The sequence below is a fragment of the Nilaparvata lugens genome, chromosome 6, assembly GCF_014356525.2.
Source record: "Nilaparvata lugens isolate BPH chromosome 6, ASM1435652v1, whole genome shotgun sequence".
NCBI lineage: Eukaryota > Metazoa > Arthropoda > Insecta > Hemiptera > Delphacidae > Nilaparvata > Nilaparvata lugens.
In genome coordinates, this window is record NC_052509.1 from 54,232,639 (window position 1) to 54,244,819 (window position 12,181).

Consider the following 12,181-nt stretch of genomic DNA (forward strand, 5'->3'; position numbering starts at 1 on the left):
CTTCTTCACCACACTCCATTGTCGTTGACGCCTCCATATATTCGACTGATGATTTTTCTTTCAAAAATTCTCAGTTTAGACTTTAGAGGATCAACTGCGGTGACATTCCATGTCACTGAGCCATTAAAAAGTCATTATGGGTTGGATAAGCGTTTCCAATTCACAACAACACACAAAAATACAATGAGTAAAAGCAATATACAACTAAACAATAACATTAACAATGATATTAACACATTAAAAGACAATATTGCTAAAATGATGTGTACTGGAAGAAAGATTTATATGTTTCTAGTTTGAAAATGACATTTTAATGTCGAAACATGTTGTGAGAAATGAAATAAAGTTGAAAAAAGATACTTTGATTTCCAAATCTTATAATATTATAATATGACTCCAAACCGAACTGTCAGTATCTCTATGAATAACATCTACGCTTACCCAAGGTACCTAGAATACATGACATCTAGGTGCATTGCGCTTACCTTCTAATCAGTAATCAATGCTGACATTTGAATAAAATTGAATTTCACTACAGCTGAATTGATGTTGCAAGCACTCACTTTCAAACTCTCATTCAGATTCACTCATGAATAAAACCAATGTGAATGTCACTATTTCACTCTAGATAGGATTTATTATAGCCTACTACAGTATAATATAGGTACAGTAGCCTACTGAGAATTATAATATATCAACTTATATCAATTACATACCAGTTGTTATAGATATACAATTAATAAATAATGTTTGAAGTACACATAATATAATCTAATAGTTATTCAATTAATAATCCCGAATTTTTGCCCTCCTAGGAGCTGAGCTAGGTACCGACCAGAAACTACTCTTCCTAGCCACGAACTCGAGAAATGTGACCCTGAAAGTGAACGCCATTCAGGCGCTGACCAATCTGGCTGTAGCGCCTGTAGCCAAACAACGCCTCCAAAATGACATCAATGTGTTGAAAAATATCGACAGAATGTCCAATCAAAAAATCGCTGAGTTGGTGGTGCGTTTGATTGAAGTCATACAACAATTATGAATGGCCTACTTTGGTTGGAGAAACAGAATCAAAATCTAGAAAAATCAGATAAAGTTTCATCACATTTAGTGTTTGATCTGAGTAATTTAGCTATATAGCCTAAACCGCGGTACCATAAAAAGTTGAAAATTATTATACTACTGGTTAATTAGAACAGAAAATTAAAAAGTTGGATAGAATTATTAACGTGTTTAATTTATCCTATATCATGTAGGATTGTATTTATGTAAAATTAAACGAATCAGCCTAAATTTCAAAAGAAATTGTTACAATCACTTGTAAAAATAATAAGTAACCTTCTTATTTTTCAATGAATGAAGTTTTGATTGTTAAATCATAATCAATCTTTGATGAAGCCAGTTTATTCATCCTAGTAGAGTGTTCAACTAGAGATTGATGAGGGTGTAACACCCGAAACTAATGGAATTGTTGCAATATCATATTTTATGAAATAGACTATATCAAATTAAGCAGTATACGATATCAATTTAAATTGTGACAGCCACTTATGAACAAATCAAGAAACTATTTTTGGTTGCTAAACTGTAATCAATCTCTGGTAAACCCAGTTTAGTCATTCTAGAACCGGTAATCACTGTTTACTAGAGATTGATAACTGTGTAACAACCGAAACTAGATTATATATGTTCTTATATCAAATAAGAGGCTGTGACAGTTTGTTTCGTTTTCTGGACTTATTGAACTCGGTCTGAGTTCACTAGAGATATCTGATGGTTTATACATACAAAAATTATTAATTTTATGAAAATTCTTCACAATATCTATAAAACTCTTCTACTGTAGTGAAATTTAGTTTTGCTTTAAACTGTCAGCATACCTTACAATGGCATACCCATCAATGCTTTGCATTCGTCCAATGCGAACAGTTAAAAGTGAATGCCAACAGGCTATGGGTTTTTTTTTGTAGAGGGTGATGGCCACATAACTCTGGAGCTGCCACCCAGGCTTGTGCATGGGTAAGGAGACACGGTTGATGATTGACCTACAGCCTTAGGTGTGTTCCGAACCATCAGCAAGTGATTTTCCAAATCATACTCTATTTTTCCAGAGGGAGTAGCAGGCGCTAGAATCTCAATCAATCTAATCGACACGATAGTTAATCAGCGCGACCACAGAGTAAATCAATCTCTATTGATTTATTCTACGGTCGAATTGCTGGAATTCAACAGAAATTAATAATGTAACAAATTGAACTTATTTCCATAGTTTCATTACGATATTCTATGTACCTACATACAACAATTAGGCCTATGTTTGAAAATTCCAACTAAGAAATAAGTGAATAGCTATTAGCATAACTAATAAATCTTTCAATTAGGAATCATACAAATGAAACAAAGCTTGATATGAAAATAGTATATTTATTTATTATCACAAGTTTATTGAACATTGAGTGCAGTTGATATCAAATATTGACAGAAATCGGGCATAGGATACACTGGTATTTACTCATACTATTTTTAAAATTGAAACTATTATACATTTATTATTACTTATGAGTGAGATCTACAAAACTATTGTGAGCACCGGTATTCACTCATTACATATTTTCATTACGATTTGATACACATTGATTACTTTTTATTGCACCTTTCAGCCTTCCTTTTGCTATTTCTAACTATCATCAACGTTATTATCACTTTGAAAATAATTCAAATTTATGGTTTGATAGAGTTTATCAGTACCTATTCAAATGGCTGATGCTAGAGAATCTATCATTTTTCAATTTCAGTAATCTTATGTTTTAAAGCCTTCTGTTGCAAAGTATTAGGAACTATATAATTAAAATTATTTATTAATTAATTACTACCTACCTAAAATATATCGGCTATATTAGTGTTATCTATCACATTTATTATTAGGATCTACTATAAATCTCTATACATTACATATAACATGATTATTTTTTCTATTATTAATGACTCCTTAATTCATATTCTGAAATAATTATCACTATGTATTTATTTCAAGCATAATTTATAAATATAATTAGATTCAAAGTTGATGAAAAATATATTCCCTGAGATCCATTATCACAGAATAAGTCTAATTTTCAATCTGTTTAAAAATAAAATTTATCCTAAATACGTAATTAAGAATCTTCTTCTTTGTTACATCAAATATTTTTTTTTGAAAATTCAGTCTACACCATGAAATTTTATATTATTAATAATTATAAAGCTATTGTGATATTACCGGTCAAGCTACTATATTTTCAATAATTATATTAACTAGTTTGACACATCTAAATTTCTATATAGGTAGTTATAACTTTTATCATTTACAATACCCTTATACTATATAAATGTCTATAGCACTTTATCAATATCAAAGTGACTTCTATACTAAACAATGATAATTTTATAGACTACGTGCATTTTTAAAGCAAACTTTACAATCAGACTTTCAAGTCACTTTAAAATGTTCTCAGACTCATGAGTTTCTCTTAAACTTCTTCAGACTTGAGATGAGATCAATACTAATAATTAATCCGTCGACATTATCCTAGATCAACAAAGTACTGAAATCTGAATATAATATAAATAATATTTCTAAAAGCCTATACGTCTCAACAGCTACCTACAAACAAAGAAAAATACTAAGCAAATTTATTGCATCTTGCAATTCGAAGCTTTGTCAAATTTGAAATAGCATTCTTGAAATATAAATATAAAACTACATCTATCTCTATAATTTCTTCAAATGAATAATTAAAACTCTAGACATGTAATATAATATACATTCGGAATCATTATCAGACAATCAGTTATTATTGTCTATGGTCGTTTTTAGAAACTACCTACTTGGAAATGTTACTCCTTTAGAGAACTTGTGATCTGAAACCTATTGAATCCAATATGCTCGTACTCAAAAACTAATATAAAATCAACTAATCAACTATATATAAATCACATATATCCAATGTGTTTGTACTCAAAAACTAATATAAAATCAACTATAAAAATTCAAAACCTGAAAAATAGATACACAGATATTTACATATACATAATCAGAATAAGACAATAAATTATTGTCTATCGTCGTTGTGACTTAAATATTAACTGTGAATTAATTAAATATTAATTGTGACTTTCTAAAATATTAGCGAGTTGAATAAAATTAAAGACAACTTTCGTTGTTAGTATATAAAAAGTAAAAGTATATAAGACTCTGGACTAGACATTAGAAATTCAATAAATATTTACATATCAACTCATCAGATCAAGACAATCCATTGTCTATTGTCATTGAGGAATTAGCTAACTTGGTGACTTCTTAGTGTGTTGAACCATTGATGCTATTACTCCTAGCACCTTGATCCAGTAGTTACTCCATCTAGTATGCCCCATTTTTTGCTTCGTTGATGAGCTGTTCGACTTCGCTGTCTAATGTTCTTCTCTTCGCTTTTACAACCTTGTTGTTGGTCGACTTTTCAGCTTTTAATCTTGCAGCTTTTTCCTCAGATTTCTTCATCTGATCGTTTTCCTTAAAATGAAAATAACATCTTTAGAGATCTGTTCCAGTTCAGACAATTTAAATGGGATCAAACTCTAATAATCTTGTGGTAGAAAGACTGGAAATGTATAGAAAGATACCCTAATAATGCTCTATAAGAAGAACCTTGAAGAAGGATTCTGAATCAATCAAATTGGCAAAGTTTCAAAATCAATTGTTCATAATAATTCATGATAGAACCATAAAGAGTTATTTGGAATTGTCTAAATCTAATGAAAAAGAATTATTATCAAACGGAAATCGGAATTAAATGCTGTAAGTCAATTTAATTTTGCTGTAAAGCATTTAACTTGGATTTTCGTTTGATAATAGCCTACTCATTAACCCATAAGAATTGAATAAATGCATTACCTCAGTAAGTTCCATGTGTAAACTATAAGAAACTGATGACTAATGATTAATTGCTAAAACGACAATACATTATTCTGGTTTTGCTATAAGAAGCAGACTATGAATCAAAACGATCTGAATTTGTTGAATAAAATCATCTTTCATTCTTTGGAATATTTGAAACGGACAATGATCATTATTATTGTATGTACTCACTTGCATAACTTTGTTGACTTTGGTGAAGAAGTCAGCAAATAGCTGATAGCAGTCATTCAGCTGGAAAGCAGCAGGCTCCTCACACAAGTGAACTGCCAGTTGAGATTTCACCTCTCGAATTTTTCTCATTTTCTTGACAAGACAATCCACATGTTGTTTCGCATTGTGGAAGAAATCTGGAAAAGTAAACAATAAAATAAGTTACATGTTTGATAGGTTCTTCAAGTATTATTCTGAAATTTCGAAGTTTAGGCTTAGGATATAAAATATTTTTCAGACCTCATTCCTACTGTTTGTACACCAAAGGTTACCACTGTTAATTGTTGAATTACAAGTAAAAAAACAGTAATTTAATCAGTTTGCAATTTTTTTATCACTCATTTACAATATAGCATACCACTCTTGATATTCAACAATGCTAGCTATTTTTACTTTTCAATTGAGATAATTGTGATTATAAACACAAAACAGTATAGGATTCTCATACCGTGAATTTGATATTGTACTTTGTATAGGCTTCTTATACCATAGATTGAAAATTGTTTGGGCTTCTCCTACAGTCAATTTGAAATTGTATGTTCATATTATTGTAAGTCTGAAAATTCCAATACAATCAATGGATGGATGGTATATTTGTAGGGTGTGAAACTTACCACCGAATTGAGAAGACACTCTACTCGATTTGATTCTTTTACTGATGTCATAAAATTCCTCCACCAATAAATTCACATCCCCTTCAAGGGCTGCAAACGGTGTCCTGCAAATGACATAATATGATGATAAGTATTGCTTTAAACTCTCTTATACTAGTTTCTACAACTTTTATAACAAATACAAAAAATACGAATACTCAAATTGCCATCAGTCATCTTCAACAAGATATCAAAAATCATCAAGATATCACTTATAATTTTCAAATCATCACATTTATCATATTAACTTATAATTTTATTTGGACTCAAAGGACTGAAGATCATTCAGAGATTGGACGAATACTTGAAAAAACCTAGGTTTGGAAAAGAATGGAAATTACAATTCAACACCTTAACTGTCACTCAAGTCCTCATCTACTCTCATCATATTGGTAACATATTGAATTTGAAAAAAAATACTATTGAAAATAACATTAAAAATCGAATAGGCTTTTAAAACGAAACTCACTTTGACATTCTCTGGAAATCGGCAACCTTGCTTCTGAATGCTAGCATACTGGCATCATTGGATGCAGCCACATCAACCACATAGTGCAGAAATGAGATCTTTGGCTTATTGGCTCTTGTGTCAGCCAGCATTGCCAGAGAGCTGATCTTGATCGCAGCTGCATCACCAGCATATGTTCCCTGAAGAAAAAAGTACAATAAATTATTATCATGCACTGTATCAAACATGTATTGAATACATGTTTCAAGTTGATAAGTAAAATGAACATCTGTGATCGCTTTTATTTCATCTTATTGCAATACCATCTCAAAACCGTTCCAAAATATTGTTATTATTATGTGAATAATCTCAAATAAAATGGACAGTTAATTCATCTTGAATTTTAATAAATGTATAATAATTATATTACACCAATGTATGAATGAGATTTTCCTCCAAGGTTATCTTCTCTACTTGAAGTAATACACTGTTGTAAAGTGAAAATCACTCTACACAAAAGTGAGAATCATCAACCTGGATTATTGAGAAATAAAATCTACTCACAGCATTCAGTTTATTTCCAAGTTGCAGGATGAGCAACAAGAACTGCTTGAGACTGCAATCATTGATGAGGAACTCGCAGGTTTCAATCACTTTCTCCACATGCTCAGATGCGTCAGTGTATCGTTCATGGAATTCTGCTTTGTAGAGCATTGCCTGCACCCTCAGTTCGTAGTCAGCGATGTCAGACAGATGCAGGTAGAAGCTCTCAGCTTCCCCAAGGTTTTTGCTGCTGGCATAACCGCGTATTTCAGCAATCTGAAAGAATGAGAATCACATTTGAAATTTGAGAGAGTTGGCTGAATCACCAACTTTGGAAAAATTAATTATTCATTATTCTGTAAAATTCAACATCCGTAGACTATCATCCATCAATAGAATTGTTTTATTTGTAATGCTGTTATTAGATTGAAAAATATTTTTCTTATTTTTAGAACTTGTGGCTGGAGTTCGAGGCTTCTTTTTCCAGTCACGACAAAAACTATTGTATCTTTAATGATTATTTTTATTTGTAAAAATATTTCTTGTATTTTTGATAGATGAATAATGAAAAATGTATTTTTTATAGTAAAAATTTGGAAAAAGAATTATCCCTGATACTAGAAGTGTCTTAACAAATAGGTTACCATATGTAGTACTTAAAATGTATAACTAAACATTCTAAACTTTTGAAGAAATCAACACAGTTTTGAAATGAAATTTCAATAGAGTTCTCACCTCTTTCTTTTCGGGCATGAGTTTCATCAACGATTTCAGGTTCTCCACAGGTAGACCAGCGCCATTTTTAATCGAGTCCAGGACAAACCCAACATCTTCCTTGAATTGCTTGAGGAATATGTTGACCAGGAAACTGCGCTGGCTGTCCAACAGATTCACTTTCTGCACCTTCTTCTCTGCCAGCTGATTTTTGTTGGCATCAGCTGATTTGGTCGGCTGTTTCTGGCAGAACAGCTCCTCCATTTTCGTAAAGTCCACTTTCAGAACTGGCAGTTGTACTTCCGAGTCTGACCACAATGATTTTGCTGTGATAGAAAACAATCTATTATTTTTATGAATTGAAACTATATAATTGGAAAACTTCAATTGGAAGACTACATAGTATTGGTATTGAATATATTAAATTGCATTCAAATTTTTGTCATCCTTTCAATGAATCCACAACTCTGAACTTTTCCAATAGACCAACTACTGTTTGAATGGTTCAAACAAGTGAAGCATAATATATTCACATTGTAGACTAATATTTTTATTCCAATGAATAGTTCAATCAATTTTTATGAATCGATAGAACTGTTAAGCCTATATTTCTTCATTTATTTAGAAATCTATTGATCAGCCCCTTGACATTAGATAAATTAATTTGTTAGTATTTATTGGAAGAAAGGGCTACCTAATAAATTCTCCTATCTGTACTAATAACCCAGAAATAAGTACTTCAATACGAGAGAATATTTCAATGATCTTGCATTGATTTTTTAGAACAATAAAGCATCAATTGAAAGACTGTAAATCAAATGAAATACAATAAACCAGCTGAAGAAATGGAGTAAAATGGGGAAATGAATTAAAACTCACCAATCTTCTGCTTGGGAACCTTGGTCCAGTTGAGGGTCTTCATCTTGATTGTGCTCTGTTGCAGCAATGTCTTGCTTTTCCTCAACACTGCATTTTCAACGCCTGGCTTCATGCTGGGGAAAGTGGAGGCACCCATCATCGGAGGAGGTGGTGGCGGGGGAATAGCTCCCATTGACAGAGGGGGAATACCACCCAATGGCAGAGGGGGTGGCGGGGGAATAGCACCCATTGGCAGAGGGGTTGGTGAGGGAATAGCTCCCATTGGCAGAGGGGGAGGCGGGGGAATAGCTCCCATTTTCAGAGGAGGTGGCGGTGGAACAGCTGTGACCTTGACATCAGCTGCTGGCTTGCCTTCGGCGTCCTTGTGAACAAAATTTGGCAGCAAAGATTTCTCCACCAGTACTGGCATGGCGGTGAGTGGCGGTGGGGGTGTAATTACTAGTGACATCTTTGCAGGTTTTTTCTCATCGCCAACAACATCCACCTTCTTGACGGCTTCCTTAGTGTCAACCTCAACATCATTCAACTCTAAGGCCGACTTGAGGTCAACTCGTATCTTCGAGAACATCTCCTTCAAACTACTGCTAGATTCGCTCTTCTTCAAGCTTGAACCAGCTTTTTTTAAGTTCGATTCACTTCTCTTGTAGCTCGCACAACCAAGAGTCTGAGTCGCGGCACCAACAGTTTGTATGACATTTGCACAGTTGCACTTGCAACAGCCAATGGTTTGAGTTCCGGTATCAACTGCTTTCGAAATAGTTTGTATGCCAGTTGTTGCAGTTTCTACTGCTTCGGTTTGAGTAGAGTTATTGGCGAAGCCTGGAGTGACTTGTAGGCCAGTGACACTCTCGTCAACTTGTAATCCCTGAGGTCTAGGAGTCATCTTCACGTTCGATGTAATAGCAGCTGGTTATCTGAAAATAAAAATACCTTGTCATATCACACATTCAAAACAAACAATAATGCAAGTTTTATGATGAACTGTAATCAATACCTGAATGAAACAACTTTTTGTGTAGTTGAGAAGTTGATATTGTGGTAATTATTCATATTGAATGAAAAAGACTGAGAAATTGTCAAAAAACAACAGACTTATTGATACTTAGAAAGACCGGTTTCGGTTATTACACCATTGTCAATCTCTGATAAACTAAAACTAAATACAAGAGCAGCAGAATTTATACTAGTAGGCGAGTACTGCTATTGGTCATAATAAAATATACTTTCAGTCTTTCCACTTGTTGTCTTGGTTCTTATTTTGTACTGGAAGTAAATTTTATTATCATGGCGATTCTGTTGCTTAAGCCGCCATTTTGTCACACCGTTGAGTGGGAGGAGACTGTCTAGCTGGGTCAATGGCAAGCGTTCAAGCCCTTGACAAATAGCAGTACTCGCCTACCAGTATGAATTCTGCTGCTCTTGTATTTAGTTTTAGTTTATCAGAGATTGACAATGGTGTAATAACCGAAACCGGTCTTTCTAAGTATCAATAAATCTGTGTTTTTTTGTCAATTTCTTGGTCCTTTTCATTCAATATGAATGAAAAAACTTAATTTAAACCTAATGAGAAATGTTCACAGTTTATTTATTCTGAAATTGATGAACTACTTCTGCTTGCTGCACTATTATCAATCAATTGGAAACGACTTATTTATTAAGCCTAGTAAGCATTATGAACTATAACTTGTAACTAAATGAATTCATGATTTATATCATTCATAAAGATAAACTCATTAAGCTTGTTAAGTGAAGTTTATTTTTAACGAATCAATAAGATCTAAATAAATATTGAAGAACCTTATATGAATCAATTCAAACTTTTTTCAATCCAACCCAAGTTTATTATGTCATTAAGAACATTACATCAATAGTAATAGTTCACAAAGTAGCATGAATAGATAAATAATTATAAAATGAAATCTCAATCTGCATAAATAATTTATCATAGGAAAATGAATAAGGCGATACTACTATCACAGCAATCATTTCAGATATACGATCATGGTCTAGTCAACGCTAGTCTAGACCTTGAAACTCATCGTGAACTGAACGGCTACTGAAACAGTGCCCGGACATTCACATCTGTATTCCTCTAACAACATTGAGTTCAAGTTTCCGTTCCGATTTTCATTGAACGTTTTCTCTTCTTAAAATAACGCTAGCCTACTATACTACGTAAACTCTTTGAAAACTATAACTAGCTAATAGAGGCTGATAAAGACCAAATCTCCTGAATGCTTGGTTGAAACCAAACTATGGAAAACATTATTTGGCTGAATTGATAATTAAAAACGAACATTACACTACAATAACGCTTATAAAAATTGATTTAATTAATCTTCAAGTTTTTGTAAAAACTAATATCAAAACTCTTTCAAACTGATAATAAAATATACGACTACAGACATTATGCTATACTTTAGCATAAATAATTCAAATGCAAGAATAACTAATCAAAACTATCAAGCAACAGAGTTGAATACTGAAATTAACTAATCAAATAACCAATAAATATAATTATTCAATAAATCATTAACTTTAATTCTGAACATCAAACAATTCATGAACAGGTCATCAAATCTACTCCTTCATGTTCCGTGACCTTCAATAAGGTCATAAGAATACTAATTAATACAAGACTTGGAATACAAAAAATGTAATGAAATACTGTACATAATGAATCTACACACTAATATAAGCTGTTTTGTATTCAGAAGAACTTAACAAACATAGAATTGAGTTACTTCAATATAATCAAACTGGAACTTCAAATTCAAATGACAAACGTCAAAAATGATTAACCGTTAGCCGGTACCGTTACCGCTTACTTTACTTTTAAATAGAAAAACTTTTTAATCGATAATTAAACTATCAAATAAACTATAATTTCAAATCAAACTGTATGAATTTATCAAAATCCCAACTAAACTTCCAGTTATCAAAAATCATAACTAAAAAGATTCAGTTTATCAAAATCCTAACCATATCGATTAAAAGAAAATTCAATGAAACAAAAACAAATTTGGAAATTAAATTGAAATTAACACTGAAACACTTCACATAATTATTATATTCTTCTATCAATCTTAAAAAAATTTGTTGACTGCTTGTTCCGCAAAATTTTAAGATGTGATACAGCTGGCAAAATAACATAAACAAAAATTTAATCCACATGATTATTTTGTTTACCTATCACATGACTCAAGTTTTGAGGAACGTTTGCAAAAAGCATATGTTTACTAGTGTTTTAAAAACTGTTGAAGAGTAGTAACATACTATCTTGGGAACGAGTATTATAATATTTTTCTCTTCAAGAAAAAGTTATAATATTCTTGGTAAGATTTTGCTTCCATTTCATTTTATTGAATAAAATCAATTCTATAGTCTCATCTTTGTCTTGAAATGCAAATTTACCTAAAACGCAAATTTGATTGAAATACCAATATTCGACATTGATCATAACTCATTCAATACAAATTAAACATGCTTTGAGAATTTAATGTTTCATTAGACAGATTCATTTCATGGTCAGCATTACTTCTTATAATAGCTATAGCATACTAATAGCTTCAACGCTCTCCATGTTGACAATTTCAACTGAATCTTACAAGCTAGAAATGTCATGTGTACCTTGCTCTCACTACAAATTGCAAAGAGAGTAGCCTGTTATGCTCATCTCAGAATGTCTTGTACATAGCTAGCTGATTGAATGAATCAGTAATATTCCTTCATTATCAATATATATAATTTAATTTCATAATAAAAAGGTGCTATCAAATT

At 32.0% G+C, this 12,181-nt stretch overlaps 1 protein-coding gene across 1 annotated transcript; it reads right to left on the reverse strand.

The window, feature by feature from the left end:
* Positions 1 to 3,997: 3,997 nt before the first annotated feature.
* LOC111053481 (inverted formin-2-like) lies at positions 3,998 to 9,470 on the reverse strand. Its single transcript, XM_039431277.1, has 7 exons — positions 8,402 to 9,470; positions 7,544 to 7,848; positions 6,830 to 7,084; positions 6,287 to 6,465; positions 5,779 to 5,882; positions 5,126 to 5,301; positions 3,998 to 4,549 (listed from the first exon to the last, which is right to left on the reverse strand). Exons 1-7 carry the CDS (start codon positions 9,282 to 9,284, stop codon positions 4,400 to 4,402), a joined length of 2,052 nt encoding a protein of 683 aa, XP_039287211.1. The 5' UTR covers positions 9,285 to 9,470; the 3' UTR covers positions 3,998 to 4,399.
* Positions 9,471 to 12,181: the final 2,711 nt, after the last annotated feature.